This window comes from Poecilia formosa, unplaced genomic scaffold (assembly GCF_000485575.1).
Source record: "Poecilia formosa unplaced genomic scaffold, Poecilia_formosa-5.1.2 Scaffold178, whole genome shotgun sequence".
Classification (NCBI taxonomy): domain Eukaryota; kingdom Metazoa; phylum Chordata; class Actinopteri; order Cyprinodontiformes; family Poeciliidae; genus Poecilia; species Poecilia formosa.
Window position 1 is genome coordinate 205,946 of NW_006800117.1, and position 21,864 is coordinate 227,809.

The window sequence follows — 21,864 nt, forward strand, 5'->3', positions numbered from 1 at the left end:
GAAAGTTGCCCCAGGTTGCTGAAAGTTGCCGCAGGTTGGTGAAAGTTGCCCCAGGTTGCTGAAAGTTGCCGCAGGTTGGTGAAAGTTGCCCCAGGTTGCTGAAAGTTGCCCAAATTTAAATCCTGTTTCGGTTCTGCCCTGTTTTATGTTCATAATCATGACATGTGATGCTAAAACATCATAACTATTTATTGGTTTGTACTAAAGATCATCAGCTGATTAGATAATCGGTTATGCAGATGAGCCCCTGGTTGCCATGGTCACTGCATGGTGTAAATCACCTTCTGCAGGTAGAAAACATTCTTGAGATAGCAGAACATCCCAGAGGAGGCCAAGGCGTAACCGGGCATGCTCAGACACTCTGATGCCACGCAGCAACGCCAGCGCAGCTGCAAGGCAACCTGGTGAGGGTTGTAGGTTTGATTCCCTGAGCTGACTGAAGGGATCCTCTGATTGGCAGAGAGCCAGAGGAACCAGGAAGTGACGGTCAGTGTTTACCGCCAGAGCTGCTGGTCCAGGAAGAGACGCTTTCTGTCCGACATCCTTCCCAAACCCAAACATCCTCCACCAGCCAGGAACACGGGGTTCAGGGGCAGCCAGAAAGCCTGGAAAAGCCTGGAGAAGAGGCTGGAAAAGACTGGAAAAGAGGCTGGAAAAGCCTGGAGAAGAGGCTGGGATTTGATTGGATGTTTTCCAGGTTTGGATAAGAAATGGAAACTATTTTCCATTCTGCTGCATCCATCCATCCATCCATCCATCCATCCATCCATCCATCCATCCATCCATCCATCCATCCATCCATCCATCCATGATGTTGTCATTTTTCCATATTGTCCTGATAAAGTCAGAGTTTTGAGCCTCCCTGGCTCCTGTTGGAGCTTTCCTGCTTTCTGTCCCTCGGTGAGGAAGAGGATTAGCCTGGCCTTCCTCTCTCAGTGGGTTGCAGCCAGTATTTAAACAGATGTAACTCTGCTGGGTCAAAATGTGGGGCAGGAAACATGCGATTATCCAACGGCCATCTTTGAAGGGAGCGAGCTTAAAATCACTGATAAATCTCAGAGAACTGACTTCTTATATTTCATATTTTTACGTTTTAATTTGAAAATACACCAAATGTCCCCAGAGACTGACTGTCAGCTGCTGTACCATCGGCCTGTCTTCTTCTCTGGTTCTCACAGCAGGGGGGCATTCCTGCGTAAATCTGCCCTGAGACAGACCTGCAGCCTGCAGGGGCTCTGCCAGGCAGGACGCACAGCTTCTCCCTGCCGCCCATTTTCTCTCTGCTGTCCCACAGCTATGGAGCTACATTAGGGCCATGAAGTTCATTAAAAAGACGAAAAAATCTGAAACTGACACAAAAAAAGATTTGAAGCTGAAAAAAAAAATGAAACTAAAAAAATGTGGAACTGAAAAAAGGTTTAAACACTCATAAACCCTGAAACTAAAAATAAATATTTGAAAATGAAAACAACTTTAGACTGAAAAAATCTTCATTCTTAAAAGTAGTTTTGAACATTTTTTCAGTTTAATGTTTTTTTCAGTTTCAAAACTTTTTTCAGTTTAATTTTTGAGTATATATATTTTTTTCAGCTTAATTTTCAGTTTTCTTTTGAAGAAGCTTTCTGGCCCTAAAGTAGCCCCATACCAGCGGCCTGCGCCTCAGCCCCGGGGCTGAGCTGAGGTGAAGGTGCGCTGTAAAGAGGTGTTAATGAGACAAGCTGCACTCTCTTCCTGTAGCCGCTTTGGCAGCAGTCCTGCTCTCCACACACCTGGAGGATTCCTGAGACCTTCACAGCGACGCAGAACCTCAGCAAGAGCCTGCATGGACCTGCACACTGTCATCAGGCTCCTTCAGTTCCCTGGAAGCTGGTCTGCAGTAGTTTCCAGGGAAACTACTGCAGAGTTTGGTTTCATTCTTTAGAATAAATAACAGCTTTTCCATAATGTCAAATAATTCCTCTCTGAATATAAAACAGTGATTACTGGCCTTTGATTAAGCCATGGATAAGAAATGGACTCATAACTATGATTGGTCTATGTGCAAAACTCAGACTGGTGGTGGCAGCATAATGCTGTGGGATAGCATCCATCCATCCATCCATCCATCCATCCATCCATCCATCCATCCATCTAAACATCCATCCATCCATCTGCTACTTAACCTTGGTCTATCACATAAAATCCAAATAAATTACTTTTCCACAGTAAATTTTACATGAAGAAAATCATAATTGCCCCTTTTAGTTGCCCCTGTTAGTCTATGCTACAAGCAGGACCAGCATGGAACCAGAACCAGGCCCAGAACCTCTAAAGCAGCAGCATGGACCCAGAACCTGGCCCATGCAGGCTGATGAGCGCAGTATGTTCAGAAGCAACACTTACCCAACGCAGAGCTTTCCACCAAACCACATCTCACATTAGCTACTCTCCATTTCATGACCAAGACAAATCTCTGCGACTTACAGAGGAATGCCTCCAATCCACACCCAAACCATGAGTCGCCTGTGAAAAAAAAGTTACAGTGCAAAAGCCCAGGAAGGCTGCAGCGTTTCTGGCAGCCGTGCAGGGCACACAACCACCAAAAGGCTCTGCTGTCATGTCCCACTGCCAAGCCATAATAACAGCAATAAGGTTGGGGAGGCTCGTTAACCTTAATCCAGGAATTATACTGAGGCACCAGGGAGTGGAGGATGTGCTGTTTCGTGAACTTGAACACAGAAGCTGAAATTAAACGTTCACCACAGGAGGGGGAGGCAGGGATAGTTCATGCAGTTCACACTGAAAATCTCTGCATTCAAACAGCCTGGATCAAACGGCCTGCATGCTCAATGTGCAAGTTAAAACAGAGTCTCTGCCTCCCCCTGGTGGCTGTGGTGCGTTACTTCCCTTCTGCTGGTAAAACACGACAGAAGGTCAAATAATCCCCTGAAATATTACAATCAGAAAGGATTAAGATTTATATTATTGCAAGCTGTAATGTCATTTTGAGACTAGTTCTCTCGATATTGAAGCACATATGACACGCATTCATACTATGGGGCGCCGTTGAACTTACACGTTCAAAAATTAACGGCAATAATTTTGGTTATTTAGCACAATATTTATAAAAGAAAAAAAATGGAGGTTAATTTTTTTCACTTATCTTCATTAATTTATAAATGTCAGCTTTATATTTTTATCTTTAGTACTGCACAAAATATTTACCATATTTAGCTAAAATGACTTGCGATTTCCACTGAGCAGCAGTGAAATCGCATATTAGCTAAATAATTGGAAATAGCTAAATAGAGCTGAGTAAATATTTAGCTAGCTTAGCTAATATTTTTAACTTGAAGCTAAATAGTTTGCTTGCTCTCTAAATACTTATTTGTTAACTAAATGATGTTGCTAAATATTTAGTGATCCAATACTTTTGTTTCAACCTAAATATTTAGCTAGTTAAGATACTTTTCGTTGGCCTTTTTGATATAGAATAATTCTCTGAGAAACTTCGTTTTGCTTTTCTATCAGAATCAAAACAAACAAAAAATGCTCTGAATATTCCCGACTGTGAGAATCAACATTATATCTGACATTTGGAATCAAACCAATGAAATAATTTTGATGTGCTTTAACTTAAAATTGATCTTTGTCTTTTCTTGTTTGTTACCTGCTGGCTGCCTCCTCTGCTCCATCCTGTTCACATGGTACTGAGTTTCTGTCTGGAAGTTCTTAGCTTTAGAAAGCTGCTCTTACCTGCCACCTGTCTGGGTTTCGATCCTTTAAATCAACAAAACATGAATGCTAAATAATATTAAAATACATTTCCTTTGAAACTCTGATTCATATTTCTGTTTCATCAGAAAACAAATTTGAATGGCTGTCATTGACACTTCATCTGCAGAGGTGGACAGCAGTCAGATTTACTCATTTACTTGAGTAACTTTTTGAAAAAAATAACTTTTGTTTGTGTTTTTATTCCCGTTAAACTAAAAAAAAAACTAACTACAGCTCTGTTCTTTATCCGTCTTGCCTGAACTCGTCTTCTGAATCCTGTTAGCAAATCTCCAGTGACGTTTAGGTCAGCAGTTATAAAACCGTTAGCTTCCCCATCTTAAGTTTGTCTTTTTTCTGTGTCCTTTAAGTTTAGGATCAACATCGTTCTGAAAAAAATTCTCCCCTTTTGTAATTCAACTTTTTTATTAAACTTCTCTGCAGAAACAATTGCATTAAATATTAATTTAATCCATCCAAAACCATTAAAACGCTTCTCTCCACACTGCAATTCATGTGTCTAACAGCTCTGGGTCAATTTTTTTTTTTACCTCTGTTAGTCCAAAAATAAGTGAATCAGTGCGAGTTGGTCTGCAAACAAGAAGAAAATTAATAAGAAATGAAATTAATCACTCTGAAACCTTACAAGTCAAAACAACGTGCATAAAAGTTGCAGGAGTGTTTTTAATATTTCCTTAACTTTGTCTGCAGAACAGAGAAAGTTACAAACTGTTGACCTGAACTGAGTCATGCTGATAAAGGAGGATCATGCAGAAAGACAGATCAGTGGGACAAGAGAGGTTCTTGCTCCTGCAGACATTTCCATGGAGAACAAACCCAGTTGGATGCAGTTCAGCGCTGATCCTCTGTTGATGTAACATTTCAGGGATCCGTGGCTGTCAGAAGTATTCACACCCTCCAACAAGATTTCCTCCAGGATTGTTCTAATTTGATCCATCTTCACTTCAACTCTGACTATTTCTCTGTTCATCAAGAGAAAATTAGTTGCATTTAGTCTGCAGAGAAATTCTTGCTTTAGTTTTCAGGTTTTTTTCAGTAAATGTGATGCATGTCCAACACCCTGCATCTTAAAGAGTAACTAACCCCAAGTCAGCTATTTGTTGCTGATAAACTGTATAAATTGCTAAGGGTGCTATCTGTATGTTTCTATGCAGTTTTTCTGACATTTTGGTGAAAATGTATTTAATTCTGCAACATTTTTCCTCAAAACCGTCTCACTGCTGCCCTCGTGGGTTCAACAGCAGCTACTGCAGTCTAATTTTCCTATTGGTTACAACAACAGGAAAATTGTTGTAACCAACAATTGTCACACAAACCCATAAAATTATCACAGTCAGACACGCGCCCCCTGGTGGCGAGTCAGGGGCTGGGACTGATCGGTGCCGTTTCTCAATAAACGCATATTTGATTCCTTTCTAATGTGGATTCAGACTGAAATTGGTCTCCTCTCTGCTCTGACTGTAGATGGCGATGATTTATTTTTTTCTTTGAATGATGACAAATGTTTAGTATAAACTTAGCTAGTTTGTTGTCACCATAAAAGTCTTTAAAACACAAGGTACAGTGGCAAAGTCAGTAAGTGGGCAACGGTTCTTTCCCTCGTCTTGGCCACACCCCCTCAGGTCCTCCCTTCATTTGGACAAGCACCATCATTTTTTTTCTTTTTTGGCTCCGCCCACTTCAGTGAATTATTTTTTTATTTGTTTGGGGGCGGGGCTAAGCTTTCACAAAGGAGTTAGTTACACTTTTACTTTTGGGTCCAGTTTCTCTACAACGCTGTCTCCACACATGATGACCCTCTCCTGATGTAATACCGCCTTCTGTCCTCCCCGGACTCAGACCAGTGGACGATGAGAGCTGGGAAGAATCGGGCGTCCCTGTAGGTCGGCGGACTGTCGCTGAGCGCCAGCTGGCTGGAGTCGGACCTGCAGCACTGCTCGTCCAGGCAGCAGGGGTCCGACAAGCTGCTGCTGCGGCTCCTCCACGGAGCCACGGTGCGACGGGAGCCGTACATGCGGCACAGCGACACGTGGGACGTGTCGGAGGAGAGGCGGGACAGCAGCAGCGCCCCGTGGCAGGAGAACCCAGAGGAGCAGCTGGAGCTGGCCACCGTCCTCCTCCTGCCCCCTGAACCATCGTCCCGGTTCAGGGGCGCTCCGGGGTCCAACAGGAAGCGGGTGGAGGAGGCGGAGGTCGCGGTGTTGGCGCTGATGAGCATGGCCTCCGAGTAGCTGGGGATGAGCTGGCGGTTGCAGCGAATGTGCCACTCCATCTCCGTGCTGTCCAGGGTGTCCACTCTGGGAATGCCGCAGCTAACTTCGTTTAGCGGGGACGGACTGCTGCAGATGTACTCCAACCCAAACAGCTTCTCCACCCTGTAATGGACGTACGCCGTTCGGTACTCGATGAAGACTCTTAGGGGCCAGGAGAGCATGAGCAGCGCCGCCAACCAGAAGGCCACCCGAGACGTGTACCACGGCATCCGGTCAGGGTCAACGCAGGTAATCATGTTGTCCCGGAAGTCCACGTTCCTCAGCTGCATCCCCTCCCGAGCTTCCATGTAGTCGTCCAGACCTTCTGTTTCGGAGAAGAACCGGGACCTCTGGTTGAGGTAGTCGTTCTCTGGGCCGGCCTCCGTGAAGCTGAAGCACTTGGTGAAGCGCAGGCGGGTTGTGGGGTGACCCTCCAGACCCGTAAGTTCCCGCGACACGTCTTTCATCCCACAGTAGGTGTAGTCGAACTCCCCTTCCGCCACGTGGGTGTTGACCCGCTCGTGGTACACCTGCGTGGTGGTGTAGGCATCCCCATTGCGGTACCTTGTCACCTGCCGCGTCCGTCTGACGAAGTGGTAGCTGATGGCCTTCCACCATATGGACGGCTGTGCCTGCCGCATGCGTAGCACGCGCTCGTACACGCTGTCTACATCCGCTTTGGACTGCAGCTGGTTCCGGGCCATGCAGTGCCAGCACTCCACCATATACAACCCGTAGAGCAGCAACAGGAAGGCCAGCGGGATGTAGACGTACCCGTCCGAGCACGGGCTGTCGTGGTAGATCATGGAGTGTCCGCCGCCCCGCAGGGTGGAGGGGAAGTTGGAGGTGAAGCTGATCTTGGTGACCCTTGTCAGCTGACACCAAGCCAGCGCGGCCAGGCAGCTGATCATGAGGACGGAGAGCAGCAGGCAGCGCCAGTGGGACTCCCGGCAGACGCAGGCACCCAGGGACTGCTGGACCGGACGCTGCTGCAGAGGCAAGAAAAAGACAAACGGGAGTCATGATTAGGAAAAAGCACTTAAAGCGATGAAGCCTGTAAACATGCCAGGGAATCCGTGGCATGCAGCAGAAATGCAAACGACTCCAGCTAGCAGTAAATCACAGCGCAGCTCAACATAAATCAGACCGAAGAAAGTTCAACAGAGTTTAATCAGAGGAGAACATTACTGAGGTGTTCTCACACACAAAACCCAAAGATTGTTTACAGTTTTACTGCACTGAGGCCTCAAGAACCAATAGGGACGAATCTGAAAAGGTTTAAGCAGATAGATGTTAAATCTGGTCAAATAAATGCTGCAAGAAGCAGCTCAAAGATGGAAACTCAACCAAGTTATGCTTTGTAAAGTCAGTGGCTCTTTGTTGTGAAAATAAACCCAAACTTAGCCAGAGGAGACACATTTTTCATTGCATTTTAGGTCTGAACTTTGACTAGACCATTCAAACTATTTTAATGTGTTAATTTCATTTAGTTCATTATATCGATGCAAGTTATCGATTAATGAGTTAATATAAAGTTGATTGATCTTATCGATTAATTAATAAGTGGCCATTTTCTTAAAAACCTGCATTTTCTCTTCTATCAAAATGGCCGACCACTTTTCCATCACATCAAGAGGTAAATCTCTCATAATATACTGAATTTAAAGGAAAACATGTCATCAGTGGTATTAAATATTGACTGGATAAACAGAACATTGTGGTCATACTGTTGGAATATGAACCTCATTTTTGAAAAAGTAACTGAATTATTTACTTAATTGCATCTCTTGATGTATTTCTAATATTGTATAAAAACGATTTAAGTAGTTAAATGAAAAACATGGAGAATGGCAATTTTTTAATCAATTAATTGTCAATAATTTATTACTGTAGTAATTATTGTTTGCAGCTCTACATAAAACATACATGATGAAGGTTGAGCGCTGTTGGTGTGTTTAAACTGGATGCTCTCTCCGTTTCACATCTTTCTGCTTTATCTGCTTTTTAATTCAACCAGCAGAAACACAAAGCGCCACATTTGCAATAATGTTGAGCAAAGAGACTTTCCCATTCAGCAGAGACTTTGGCAGCAGGCTGTTTAATCAGTAACAGTGAAGCTGAAGATGCAGCAGCCAAACTAAAGTTAGCAGAGTTTACTCTGCGTGCCTCCAGTGGAGACGTTCGTCCACATGACTGCCTCTGGTGAGACACAGTGAGAGGATTTATGGTGACAAGCAGCCATCCACTGCTGCGCTGGGATGTCACCCGCTGCAGCTCCCGCGTCAGTCATTGCAGGAACCACTGAATTTCATCCAGAACTTGTTTCCTTCACACAGGGGGATGGGCTTTTTTTAAATGTTTTTGGTGTAAAAGTTGAAGAAGATCAAATATGTTAGAGTGAAAATGTTTATTTTTCCTAGAATGTGAAACATTAAAACAAACCTTCAAAATAAAACTCCTAAAATACACAAGAAAGTGATGTGTCATTACTCAAAGTGTCAAAAATGTAAATCATCGATATGTGATGCAGAGCTGGCCTAAGTCATAAGTGCACTAAGCCTGCTGCTTAAGGCCTCAAGACCATGAAAGTTTATTTTTGTTTACTGAGAAAAAGAATAAAAATAAATTTAATTTAGAGATTTCAGCAGAGATACATTAAATTATTTCAAATTTAAGATAAATTGAATTTACAAGTTTACTTAGCAAAAGTGCTAACAATAATCCTAATAGTTTGATTGTTTTTTTACCACACTAACAGTCTGTAGCTATAAATTTAAAACCTTAAAATTCCTACACTTTTTACACAAATTGCATTATTTTGTATTTTCAAAAGTCAATTAATGTCTTTAAAAGTGCATTTAATAATTTTTATTTAACAAATTCTGGCAGGAAATGTCACAAAAAAGACAATAAAGCTTTCTAAGTATTTATATACTTCCTTCTCCATATTTAGTTGAAAAATCTTTTGAAATCATTTGATAATTTCTTCTAATTGCTAAGCAACTTATTTTTTTTAAAAATATATATATTTCCTCTGGTATTTATCTTTAGAAATGAGCTTCCGGGTCTCTTTACCATCACCCTAATCTTCAGCTCCTTCCACAGATTGTAAATCAGATTAAAGTCAATATTCTGTCCAGTTAAAGTAATATAGTGCACTTATAATATTGCTTTAATTCTGGATAACGGATAAAGGATGGATGGTTTTGAATTAACTTTACAAAATTTTAACTTTATTGTTAATTTTTAACTATGTTTAAAACACAGAGAGGAAAGAAGAATAACTTTTAGATGAGGAGGAAATCTGGACATCCAAATAGTTATTCTAGACTTTTCAGGAGAGCAGGAATCATCTGCCTACCACTTCTGGAAGATCGCTGTCTGCAGGTGAGCCTTCCTCCTCCTCTCCTTCCTCAGCAGCACTGGGAACACTGGGCGCTTCTTCCGCGGAGTCCTGGTCAGAGGAGAGCATGCTGCAGCGCTTTGCATGTCCTCTCATGCATCCTGTTTTACCTTCTTCCCTCCGTTTGCATCCTCCTTCCGGGTCCCGGTGCGTCCCGCATCAGATTCTGGTCCAGCAGACTGCTGCTGCTGCTGCTGATGATGATGATGATGCTGCGGTGCGGTGCGGGAGTCCCTCGGTGCTCCTGGCTGGCGGGGCGGAGGGGGGCGGGGTTCAGCCGGGAGTTGACCGCAGCACAGACAGCAGAGGTTCACCATGGTGATGCAGGGCGCGGTCCGATAAAAAGACGCATAAATTAGCACAATAAAACCCAAAACTGGTGTTAGAAATATTGCTGCTCTGAGGGGGGAAAAAGCAAAACAAACTTCCGGTTGAGAAAATGTAATACTGCTGCTACTTCACAATAAAAGCTCACTTTTCTTACTGGTCATCTTCATCCACCGTATTACGATTTTAAAAAGTGTGAACACCTTCACAGTTTATTAAAATGTTAGCTCACTTTATGTGAAGAAATTCAGTGTGTTTGAAATTTTATAAAAGTAGGGCTCTGTCTTTTATTGATGACACTGAACTTCAACAATGGCTTTAATAACTTTTACTGATAAACATAATAACCAGGAATAATTATATAAAAACAAGCTCAGGTTGTAGTAGTAATTAAAAAAATATCCATCATCTTTTTGCAAATGTATGCTTATCGTTATTTTAAAATAATCAAAAAGAATAACGTAAATGACATGACTGTTCTTTAAAAGAATAACATCACTTTTACTAGTAAAAATTTTAAGTTTTTTATTTTTCATGTAACATTTGTGGCTCTAAATGTTTGGATTGTAAAGATTGTCCAATACTTTCAGCTGTGAGGTTGATGGTACACCTTATATAGCTAGAAAAATTGTTTTAAATTTTTAAAATGTGTGAAATTGCTTATAACCACTGTCCCAAATTACCCAAAGACTCTTTTCCTAACTCTAATAATGCTATCGAATAAAAACAAAAGTAAGCAAGAAAGTGGTAGCAATACTTAATCTAGAATTAAATTAATTTTGACTACTTTCAATATAATTAAAATTCATATAATAAAAAAATAGTCATTTAATTTACCTGTCATAATGTAATTAATGTTTTGACGTTTCTCCACCTGACCGCTGGGGGCGCTGTGGTTTAAATTCATCCCTTCCTTCAGCCGGTCTCCTCCAGAAAACATGGCGGAGGTCAGGTACTGTGTGGGAAGGGGAGCGTTTGAATTTGGACTTAAAATGTCTAAATCCCAACTTCTGCAGAACCGAATCCGACTCGGAACAAAGGCGGTACACCCTGGTTCTCTGTCGGCTGGGTTTCCGTTTGATGACAATGAAAAGTGTGAGCGGAACCGAGCTGGAAGAGGAGCGGAGCGGGCAGCTGCTGCTGGCTGTCGGGACAGTTGTACTAAGGTGAGCCCGCTGCCGGGTGGAGAAACCGGTCTGGAGAAGCGAGACACGCCTAAAAAACGCTGTTTTCTGGAACATAAGAATGATTTATGTTCAAATGAGACTCTGATGGAATTCACTAAGCGGAATGTTCCTCTGTATCGGAGATGTGAGAAGTTGTGGAGGACTTTGTTCCTCTTTCCTCCAAGCCGGACTCTGCATCTGGATCCTGGATCTCCTCCGTTTGTTTTCATCAGGAGCTACAGCGGAAATGGGTCTAGATCTGAGCCGCTGTACAAAACAAAAACCGGCTACTACGATGTCCTAGAAGTCCCAACCACCGCCACCAAAGCCCAGATCAAAACCGCCTACTACAAGCAGTCCTTCGCCTTCCATCCGGACCGGAACCCGGGCAGCGCGGAGGCAACCGACCGCTTCTCGGAGATCAGCGAGGCCTACACGGTACTGGGCGACAAGGTCCTCCGGAAGAAGTACGATCTGGGGCTCCTGAGCCCGTCGGACCTCAGCGGCAGAGGCAAACCCTCCACCGGGGTCTTCACGGGGCGCTCAGCCGAGCAGCAGCCCGGGAGCAGGCGGTCAGTGTCGGGCGCAGAGTTGAGAGACAGGCTGTACGACTTCGATGAGTTCTACAAGGCCCACTACGGAGAGCAGCTGAAGAGGCAGAGAGACGTCCGGCTCCGGAGGGAGGAGAGGCTGAAGAGGGAGAACAACTCCGGAGACACGGAATTTGCCAACATGATGGAGTTCGGAGTTGGGCTGATGGTGCTGTTGGCCGTGGGGATTATAATTAGCATAGGGAAGTGAGGAAAGTTTGGTGGATGGATAAGCTCTTATAGGCTGCTGCTTGTTTTGTGCTTTAAAGCTGCTATATGTAACTTTTAAATAATTATTTAACCATATTTGTTAAAACTCTCACTATGTTGTGACAGTGCAATATGAGACAGATAATCTGTGAAAAGATAAGGCTCTATCAGGAAAAATTGGCACCACAGTAGAGAGAAAGGGGGGAGGGAATGAGCAGCACCACATGGAGCATGATTGGCAGCGCTAAGACCCCCCTTCTTCCTTTGATTAGGAAAAAACAACCAAGTTCCTCTGCTTTCTAGAAACAACCACAGATTATCTGCTTCATTCCATTCTGTATGACAGGCAGTTTCAACAAATGTGTAAAAAAAAAAACAAACAAAACATGAACATTACAAACTGCAAACAAAATGACAGTCAGAGATCGACACACCCAGAGCTGGATGATTCAACACTTAGTCTTATACAACCCATGCTTTGATCATTTTGGTTTGATTAGAGTTCATAATATTTCATAATTTACACATTTTTTCACTGGCTAGTTTGGAATGTCTGATATACAATTTATATATATCACCATAAAATGCAGTCATCTCATGTATATTTGATTTATTTTCTCCTATTTCTGTTTAATTTGGTCTATTTGTACTATTTAAAATGTGACAGAATGTGAAGCCTGATCAAACCAAAACAATTTTAGGTACATAACCGGGTTTCCTTGCATTAAACTTGATAAACGATTAAAACTCGTCAGAGTAAAAGTGGGTACAGAAAGAAATGTGGAGAAAGGATTCAGAACTATTTTGTACCCAAGTTTGTCTTTCACAAACACAAAACAACAAAGATATTAGTTGATTTTAAGACGATGGTAATGTAAGAACATATTAATTTATCTCCACATTTCTTTAGTGCATAAAATGTTTATCATTGTAAGATGATCCGTTATTATTTTGCACATTGGTGGAAAAAATGTTGGATTCAGGAACATCAAGTTTTTCACCTAATGGATATTTAAATCTAACTCTGGGAAGTTTGGTGGTTGGGATTCCTGATTTCTCTTTCTGCTCAAGAAATTTCACAGCCACTGGATATTTTATTTCAACTGTTTTTGACTTTTATAAAGTCATGTATCCTTCAGGCTTGTACATTTTATTAAGTATTTATAAAATGGATAAAGCATTGTAAGCACTTTTAAACAGCTCCACTGATCTGAGATCAGGTTGTCATTCTAAGGGAAGTGCCTTTTATTTTTACTGTGAATGTTGAACGTTATATTGTTCCAGAGATTAAAAATTACCCACAAACAGCTCTTTGACGGTGCCTCTCCTTAAAGCAGCCGGGCGACGTCCGTTTATGACGGTGTAAAAGTATTTGTGCCTATAAGAGTTTTGCAAAGACAAAACAGTTGTATTTGCAAAACAGTTACAAATCCTTAAATTTCTAAGTACAAGAACACAAATGTATTTTTGTCCATCTTGCATTATTTCGTATCTTTAGTCTGAAGCTGATTTTTTAGCTTGTTGACTAAATATTTAGGTTCCAACCTAAATAGTTTAAAACTCTGATGTTTACTGAAATAGTGAAAATGTCTTAAAAATTAATTCCTACTTTTTTAATCTTATTGCAGGCTAAGTAACCCAAATTATTGCTGTTCATTTTTGACTTTATAATCATCTTTTAAATAAAAAATGTTTTAACATGCAGCAAACACCAACCGCTGGTGCAGTTATAAGTTCACAGTCAAACAGGCTAAATCAGTGCATATTTGTAGGGATGACATGAAAACTACAGTAAATCTACACAAATACAGTTAACGTAAAGTGCTTGTACATCAGCTAAAACATGTAAAATCAAGCTTATTCTTCTGTTCTACAGTAGTTCTGTTAAAAGATCCAGTTTCTGGTTGGAGGCCCGTCCTCAGAGGGCCGGGTTCAGGGCGTCGTAGAGCCGCTGCACGGCCAGCTCCACCATCTCTCTGAGGGAGTCGTCCTCCGAGACGTCGTCCTCGCAGTAAACCGACTGCAGAGGCAGAGCAGACTCTAGCTAAACCTGCAGCAAAAGCACCATTCTGTTTCCAACGACCAGCCGTCTCACCCGCGTCTCCAAGCTGATGTGGACCGTCTGTCCGTCCACCGTCACAGAAATGACTTTCCCATCGCTGAAGTCCACACAGTCCTCTCCAAACATGTCCCTAAAGTCAGAGACGGGACAATGCACACTTCAAGACAAACAGCTTTTCCTAAAAATGTCTTCTATTTAAAAGTTAACGTGTCACTCACTGCAGCATGACCTCTAACCGGGTCTGGAAGACATCCATGTCCATGGTGGTGGTCTGCGTCTCCATGACTGGTCATGAAACCAAACGGATCCATGATGGCAGCGCATCAGTTATTTAATGCTTCCACCATTCATAACCAGCAATGCAACAACAATTCTTTATGTGTTTATGCCTGTTTTGTACTGTGTTGACATACATTTTAGCTGAAGCTTCCACTAAATACAGCAACAAGACAGATCTTTAGTTAGCTACCACTAAATACTGTGTTAGCATAGCGCGTTCAGGTCTGAAGAGGCTCATGCCCTCTGCTGGCAGGGAGGGAAGATGAAAAAAGAATAAAATAATTGATTGTAATAATTTCTTCTAAATCACAAATTTTTATTATATTTTTAAAGTAAAATCTAATCTGTTTTCAATCATTAACACAGATAAGTAGGAGCCACCACCAGAACAGTGACTCACCTTTCTGAGCCTTTGGGTTGGACTGCACCTCCAGCACCACAGTGGTGACGGCATCAGCAAACATGTCGTTCAGCGGATTGGCTACCCACTGAAAGAGAAAATAAGATACCAGCCATGACTAAAGAGCTTAGTTTATCTGATCTGATCTGACGCTCTCACCTCCAGCACCACCATGCCGACCTCGTGGACCAGAGTGATGCTTTTAAAGATCTTCAGCGTTTTCTTCTCGGTGCCGTCCAGCTCCTCCACGTCCCCTGAGACAGACGGCGAAGACGGGTGAAGCTAAAGCGTCTCGCTCAGACTCAGCGGAGCGCCGGCCGAACGCTGGAGGCTGACCTGTCAGGTTCCTCAGGTGGCAGACGAGCAGCGAGTACGGCCCGGTGAACGGGATGGCCTGGTTCTGCTTCACCGTGCTCATGGCCAGCTCTGTGTACGCTGTGGACACGTCGCCATGGAAACAACTCTTCATTTCTGAAATCTCACAATGTCCTCCATGGACTTCCTGCCAGTCTTTAGCTGGACGGGTTCAGTTCTGCTTCAGCTGTCATTTATTTTTAACACATTTAAGGAGTTGACCAGGTCAGCCATGACTCCGCCACCACCGTGCTTCACAGCTGGGATCAGGAACAGTTTCCTGGAATGCCCTACTTGGTTTATGTCAAACCTCTGAATAATTTAGGTTTAGGCTCATTTTTTCAAAAAGAATATTGTTCCTCCACAACTCTGTAACAAAGTATTAGGGTCAGGCTTTTATCGCAATTTGAATTGTGATAAAAAAAAGTTATATTACAAAAATAAAGTAATCATACTTCAAAAATAAAGTTGTAAAAATATGAGAATAAAGTAAAGAAACAGTCACAGACTTGCCTAGTTGATAACTCTTGATAACTTTTCAAAGTTTTCTCTCATTAAAATTTTTTTTCTCATAATTTTACGATACTATGTCTTTAATCTTTTTGTATCATAACATTATTATTGGATTTTAAAAAAAAGTTCTTCTCCTGGATGTAATTGTGATAAAAAGCACAAGGACTTTTCTCAGAGTGCTGTATGCAGGCATATTACTGGAAAGTTGAGTGGAAGGAAAAACTGATTTTAAAATGGATACAACAACATATAAGTGTGAGTAACTTACTCGAGAGGTCGGACGGGTTCAGGATGTGGTAATTGAAGTTCTTCTTGACGAGTATGCCGGACACCCTCTGACCCTGAGCACATTTCTTATCAGCCAGGGAACCCATCACCTGTGAGGACAACTTTCAGTTTGACAGGCTCAGCAAAAACGTCAGTAAGCAGCGGCTCAAAGCAAACCCAGAACCTTGGCCAGCTTCTCTCCCCTGAAGTTGAGAGTGACGGCCTCCGTGTTGCGAGGGTTGTGCACCTCGATGTGGACCTGGTCGTTGTCCTCGTACTCCCGGATCAGCGCTGCCTTCAGGCGGGCCATCTCGTTCTGCTCCCCGTGAACCAGAATCTGAGAGCAAACACACACGGAGTCAGAGAAGGACGAGCGAAGCCGGTTTCTACCTGCCAACCCACCACATGAGGCGGCTTGAGGGCCCGGATGAACTCGCTGGTCTGCTGGTAGTCGGTGTGGGCGGAGAAGGAGATGTAGTCCACCGACATCTTGAGCGGCAGCTTCTGACTGGACATGGTGGTGATCTCCTCCGGCTCAGACATGATGTGCTGCAGAGGAAACACGCAAACAGGTCTGTTAAATGTTAATAAACTGATTTTATGCCATAGAATTATAGAATAGATTCTACACATAGATCCCACTGGAGGTGATAAGCCGCCATCCTGGCGTAGCGCCAAGCATAGCGAACCCATGGCATCAAGATCAGTAAAAAGAAAATATGTGGACATTCTTGACTAATGTGTGAGAGCATCATATATGAACAAAATGGCTGCTGTTGGGGTCAACCCATTTGAATGGAAACATGTCAGACGATGTGGATCTCCTGCTATGACATAGTTCACCACTTAGTGAACACAAAGACTGTGTACAGCTAAAAGCTACATTAGCTAAGCTAACTTTGCTAGTTTGGCAGTAAGTACTACAGTAAATATCACTGCTATTTATCTTAGTATTACACAGAAAATCTTAATCCAGTCATAGTTGGAATGTACTTGTACTGTTTTTAGGTTAGATAGGAACGAGGTGAGAGCTTCTTCTTCTCAGCTTGTGGCTTGTTTATTGTTGTTACAGCAACTACATAGCAACTGCCTACCAAGATGGCTGTCAGGCACAAAGCTCCAGGAACTATCTATTTGTAGTTCTCATGTGACGTCACACTTCTGGGAACTTTGTAGCTGGCAGCCATCTTGGTAGGTATCTGTACCAACTGCGCCACTGTGCAGCCTCTGTAGGAACTATGAATAAAAAAAACATAAACATAAACTTTATTTTATTTTATTCAGATTTTTGAGACAAACGATTACAAAGTAGAGCATAATTGTTAAGAGGAAGAAAAAAATAATTAATGATAATCTGAAAAGTGCGGCGTGCATTTACATTTCACTCCCTTCCCTCTCTCATGGTCGTAAATAAAATTCTGCAACTGTTTTCTAAGAGGTGATAAATGAAGCTAGCTTCCTACCTTAGCTAGAGTTCCCTCCACACAGTACCCAGCGATGATGACGCCGTTCCTCTTATCGGTGCACCAGCTCTCGAACAGCTCCCTGGAGAGGCCGCTCTGCATCATACCCGGCGACGCCATCACCACGCTGGGGCCGATGTCGTCAAAGTGGTCCATGCTCTGGGACAGGACAGAAACTGGGTCATAACCAGCACTGAAGTAGCAAAGCTTTCTCTGCAGAGTATCTGCAGGTTCCACCAACTCAATGTAAGACTTTTTAAAAACATTATGGTTGGAATTTATGGTTTCTGTATCACGACAGAAATGTACCAACTTCATCAAACCAACTGGCGATAAAGCAGCACCCATGACAGGCACAAAAAAGCTAGCTAGCTATCAAGGATATGTTAGCGGCTAACTAGTGGTAGCCTCAACTGTCTCAATACATTGAATACATGCAGACATTTTAAGACTGTCGAAGGATCGCCTACCTTCAAATTGCTGATGTGTTTGAACACAAAGGGGTTGTTGATGTTGATTGCTTTGCGGATTTTGTCGTTCATTGCATTGACGTAGGTCTGGTAGACAGCCATGCACTTCTTGGCCAGAGATGAGGCGTAATAGATGGGAATGTCGTGGAGTTCTGGGTGATTCTGCCAGTATTCATCTGGGAAACAAAGCAAACACACATGCAAACATAATCAATAGTTCAGGACAATGTTTACTCAGATTAATGTTTCAGAGCAGAATTCAGTTATTACATCAGATATTTTGTTCATGCAAGTTCAATCTAGAATTTGAGCTATTCTGTCTTATGATAAGTAGTTGGTTTAACCTGATAATGTGAGCAAAAATAATATAGACGTGTGTATTTGGTTTAAGGTACAGTACTAATTTTAAACAACTCACGATGCAAGATTAATAAACTATCAGACCTTAAAAAACAAAGTTTAGACAACATTAATGTTGCTAAATCAACTTAATGAACTTCAATTTCTGATTTAAAACTAAAACAATTTTCTAGTTGGTGAACCTTCATTTTCTTCAAATGTTTTACAGTGTAACTGATTGGCTCTGCAGAGTGAAGCAAAGAGGGCCGAGACAACAGCCAGGGGGGATTCCTAACCCAGGATGAGCAGCAGCTCCTGGGCCCGTCCCAAGGCGAACACAGGAATCAAGCAGCGGCCCTCCCGGTTGACGATGTCGTGCACCGTGTTGCAGAAGCGAGCCTCGCGCTCCTCCCTCTTCTCATGGATGTGAGTCCCGTAGGTCGACTCCTGCAGTCAGAGACAAAACCGCTCTGCTTCTGCTTTTAAGACGCTTCAATGTTTCAGATCATCAAACAGTTTCAATATCAAAGAAAACCAGAGTAAATCCAAAAGAATAAAAATAAAAAAATATCCAAACTAACCTGGCGCTCTGTGGAAAAGTAAAACTAAGAACTTATTGTTAACGTGGATTACAGATTTTAAAGGGTTTCCAGGTTAACTTTGACCCTCTCTGCTTTGCAAAATTGGTCCTGTAACTGCATCTAAATCAAATTGAAGTCCACACTTTGACTAGGCCACTCCAAACACTCCCCTTTGTTCTTTCTAGCACTATCAATCACCCCTGTGTATGCTGTAGGCTGCCATGAATGCTCAGGCTAGTTGGCATGGCCACCGATGATGGTGGACAAACGTTTTTTCTGGAACGGTAATCTGTTTTCTGGCATTAGAACATTTAGCAGCATGTACACAAGCATGATTGAAAACACCAAGACCCGCCTCCTGGCTCTGATTGGTTGTTTTTGACCTAGAGGTGCATTTTTGCACATTGCTATATTAGCCATTGAAGCTATCTGTCACAATTTAGTGACTGTTTTAATAAATATGTAAAAAACATAAATTTGTAAAATACTGCACCTTTAATACATGAAATCTGAAGCTTGTTGTTTGTATTTACTCTGATCTGAAATCTGAAAAATGTGTGACAAAAAAGCAAAAACAGACCAAATCTGTACAAATGACTGTGATTTGTTACAACCTTGGAGTATTATTATGATGTAACAGGGATTGATGTCATACTATGATTAAGATGTCAGGTTTGACGCTCGGGATCTCCGCTGCCATCAGGTGTCTGTCTTCCTGTCTGGAGAAGTCGCCTGTGTACAGCAGCTTCAAAGAGACAAAATGCAACTTGTAAATTAAATATTAAATTTTTCATGGCAGCATTTCCACACAGACTGTAGATTATTTACTTTAACTCCAGCTATTTCGATCATGAACATGGCCGCTCCCAGCACATGACCAGCATGGTAGCACCAGAACTTGATCCCAGCCACTTCCTTCACCTCATGGAAGTTGATGGTCTCGATTTTATCCATGCTGTCCTCCAGGTCGGTCTCAGTGTACAGCATGTCATCTGCAGAGATATTACTGCAAATAAAACAATAAAAAAAACATGATTTTTAATCTTCAGCCACTTCAAAATAAGAGCATGAACATAACCATCTAGCTACTCAACAACAAAACTTCAACATAGATGTTAAGCTTTATTCAACAGAAAGTTTACAGAACAGTAAAGTGAATTAGCGCTTTGGAATTTATCTAGGAAAACTAATCTTGAAGCAAACTGTGCTAAATGTTTTCAAAACTAGCAAAAATGCTAAGTGCTAAATGGAAAATTCGCTGTAGCAACTGGGACACATCCAACCCAAAGCACTGGAGTTTCAGAGATGATGGGAAGATGAACAGAAATACATCCAGGACAATCCAGGAACAAAATCTGCTAGCAGCTGCAGAAAATCTGAGACTGGGATGAACTCTTCATATTTTTCTCTATAGAAATAAAAACCTTGCATTTTTTATCCACTGGTTTATGTTAATCCAGTACATAAAATCCAGTGAGGACCTGAATATAACTGATAATCAGGGGCAAGACTTGAAAAATAAATGTTCACAGACGGTCTCCATCCAATCCAGAATGGGTAAAATTTAAATCTGCAGACGTGTAAACGTGGTGAATGCCTTTGCAAAATGTAACATGTTAGCATAGCATGGCCGTTCCCACCTGACTTTGACGTAGTCTGACAGCAGCCAGCGGTAGATGGCCTTGGTGGCGTGCGTCATGAATGTCCGCCCCTTAAAGCTGGTTTTCTGGAGGAACCAGGGCAGAGCCCCGCAGTGATCCAAGTGAAAACTGATGACAGGACATGACTGTCAACTTCAGATTATAACATGTGTAGGGAAATGTCAAGAATTTATTACTGTTAAATAGTGGATAAAGTAAAAAAGCGAAGGGAAGGCTCACTGGCTGATGAGGAGGAGGTCGATCTCCGCGGGGTCGATCAGGTCGATATAGGGAAGAGCATCCATTCCCTCCAAACCCGGATGGATGCCGCAGTCCAGCTGATAAACACAAACAATCCTCTATTTATAATCTAAACACCACGATGTGCTCAGTCCTGTTTGGAGGAAGATTATCTTTGCATCTTCAGATTTAATGCCTTGAAATTGGGGCTTTGTCTCTTTAAGAAGCTCCTGTTCTTTCTGAAACTCCGCCTTCAGGAAGTCGTCACAACATGGCTCCTCTATTAACCCTTTAGCAACATTTTTAACAGCGTTGCTCTGAGAAGTGGCTCGTGTAATGAGCTAATAGCTGCTGGCTAGTCTGAAGGAGCTGAGGGGGGAGGAGCTGCGCCTTGAAGGCGGAGCTATGTCCAACCAGGTGTTTTGTTCTGCTGAATGGTTGCCATGGAGATTAAATGATTTCTCAAAGGCAACACTTGACATATGTTTTTAATGAAGGAATAACATTATATATAATGTATTACATTTATATAAAGCTTTACATCATGTAATTACATGATGAAAAGATCAAAAAAGTGAATTTTACATGATTCTGCCCCTTTGAAGGACGTGTGAATACTTTTACAAGACAACCAAAACAGCTCTTTGAAGTTATGATTATATAAAACCGTCTTAAATGAGTTTCTGCCACCATCAAAGACTCTGAAGATATTAGGATGATCTGGGTTATAAGATTTAATATCCTTCTTTAATAAAATATTTTAAATTTGAACTGAAACATGCAGGACAGTGAGGATCTCTGACCACTAGAGGGCAGCACTGATCGTGAAAACAGAAAAATTTACGTTATGTTTCATAAATAGCATCTCATATTAGGAAGACTCGGGGAAATAACGTGATTTTAATTTAACATTATTTTCTAGACACGTGTTTTCATCAAGCTCCAGATTATAAATGCTTCTGAAAATAGCATAAAGATCCCATTACAATTAAAACAAATGATTATTTTCTCAATTTGAAATGAATCTTTATATGTCAACTTTTTAAAATTTCCTCAGCATTTCATCTGCTTGTTATTACAAATAAAAGGGAAACCAGCAGCTTCTGATATTTACCATAATTTTCCTCCCTTTGAACTCCAGGATTATACAAGATCTCCCAACCTCCTGCCCAGCGCCACTGCAACGTGACGAAAAAACAAATAATATGTAACATCATAATCTAACATTTTCAAACGATTCTATTTAGGAAATGATAAAAAGCTAAATCAGGTTGTAAGAAATAAACAAATTAAATAATTTTAACTCACAGAGGACGGATGAGGAGCTGGTCGCTTTCCTCAGCAGGGATCACCATGTCTGCTTTTCGCTTCGACGCCATAACGCTTCAATTATTAGGCTTACGTACGTTAAATTACACAATAATACAAATTAAATCGGTATACTGGGGTAATAATAAATGAACAGTGCGGCTCAGGGTCCGACTGGAAACATCACTTTCTTGAAAACAGTTCCGTAAAATGTCAGCATCACGTT

The 21,864-nt window shown here is 41.9% G+C and overlaps 3 protein-coding genes across 3 annotated transcripts; 1 reads left to right on the plus strand and 2 right to left on the minus strand.

Annotated features, from left to right (window-relative positions):
* Nucleotides 1-4,200: 4,200 nt before the first annotated feature.
* On the minus strand, nt 4,201-9,848 carry LOC103147267 (transmembrane protein 151B). The gene is made up of 3 exons (XM_007565523.2): nt 9,540-9,848; nt 9,388-9,480; nt 4,201-7,015 (listed from the first exon to the last, which is right to left on the minus strand). Exons 1-3 carry the CDS (start codon nt 9,744-9,746, stop codon nt 5,543-5,545), a joined length of 1,773 nt encoding a protein of 590 aa, XP_007565585.2. The 5' UTR covers nt 9,747-9,848; the 3' UTR covers nt 4,201-5,542.
* Nucleotides 9,849-10,595: 747 nt separating this feature from the next.
* Nucleotides 10,596-13,051, plus strand: LOC103147268 (uncharacterized). Its single transcript, XM_007565524.2, has one exon. It carries the CDS (start codon nt 10,695-10,697, stop codon nt 11,721-11,723), a length of 1,029 nt encoding a protein of 342 aa, XP_007565586.1. The 5' UTR covers nt 10,596-10,694; the 3' UTR covers nt 11,724-13,051.
* A 323-nt stretch (nt 13,052-13,374) lies between these two features.
* On the minus strand, nt 13,375-21,829 carry LOC103147269 (cleavage and polyadenylation specificity factor subunit 3). The gene is made up of 18 exons (XM_007565525.2): nt 21,639-21,829; nt 21,445-21,508; nt 20,331-20,428; nt 20,091-20,219; nt 19,279-19,456; nt 19,106-19,195; nt 18,166-18,316; nt 17,531-17,706; nt 17,061-17,219; nt 16,000-16,146; nt 15,782-15,934; nt 15,599-15,707; nt 14,800-14,898; nt 14,623-14,717; nt 14,464-14,551; nt 14,003-14,069; nt 13,818-13,914; nt 13,375-13,742 (listed from the first exon to the last, which is right to left on the minus strand). The coding sequence occupies exons 1-18, from the start codon at nt 21,707-21,709 to the stop codon at nt 13,641-13,643; spliced, it is 2,073 nt and encodes a 690-aa protein (XP_007565587.1). The 5' UTR covers nt 21,710-21,829; the 3' UTR covers nt 13,375-13,640.
* Between the last annotated feature and the right edge of the window lie 35 nt (nt 21,830-21,864).

Coding starts and splice junctions, on each gene's coding strand:
- LOC103147267 (XM_007565523.2), bottom strand. CDS start 9,746: ATGGTGAACCTCTGCTGTCTGTGCTGCGGTCAACTCCCGGCTGAACCC. Junction 9,481..9,539: donor ATGCAAACGGAGGGAAGAAG/GTAAAACAGGAT, acceptor TCCTCTGACCAG/GACTCCGCGGAAGAAGCGCC. Junction 7,016..9,387: donor ACAGCGATCTTCCAGAAGTG/GTAGGCAGATGA, acceptor TTGCCTCTGCAG/CAGCGTCCGGTCCAGCAGTC.
- LOC103147268 (XM_007565524.2), top strand. CDS start 10,695: ATGGCGGAGGTCAGGTACTGTGTGGGAAGGGGAGCGTTTGAATTTGGA.
- LOC103147269 (XM_007565525.2), bottom strand. CDS start 21,709: ATGGCGTCGAAGCGAAAAGCAGACATGGTGATCCCTGCTGAGGAAAGC. Junction 18,317..19,105: donor AACCTGACATCTTAATCATA/GTATGACATCAA, acceptor CTCTGACTGCAG/GAGTCGACCTACGGGACTCA. Junction 16,147..17,060: donor TGGAGGGAACTCTAGCTAAG/GTAGGAAGCTAG, acceptor TTTCCTCTGCAG/CACATCATGTCTGAGCCGGA.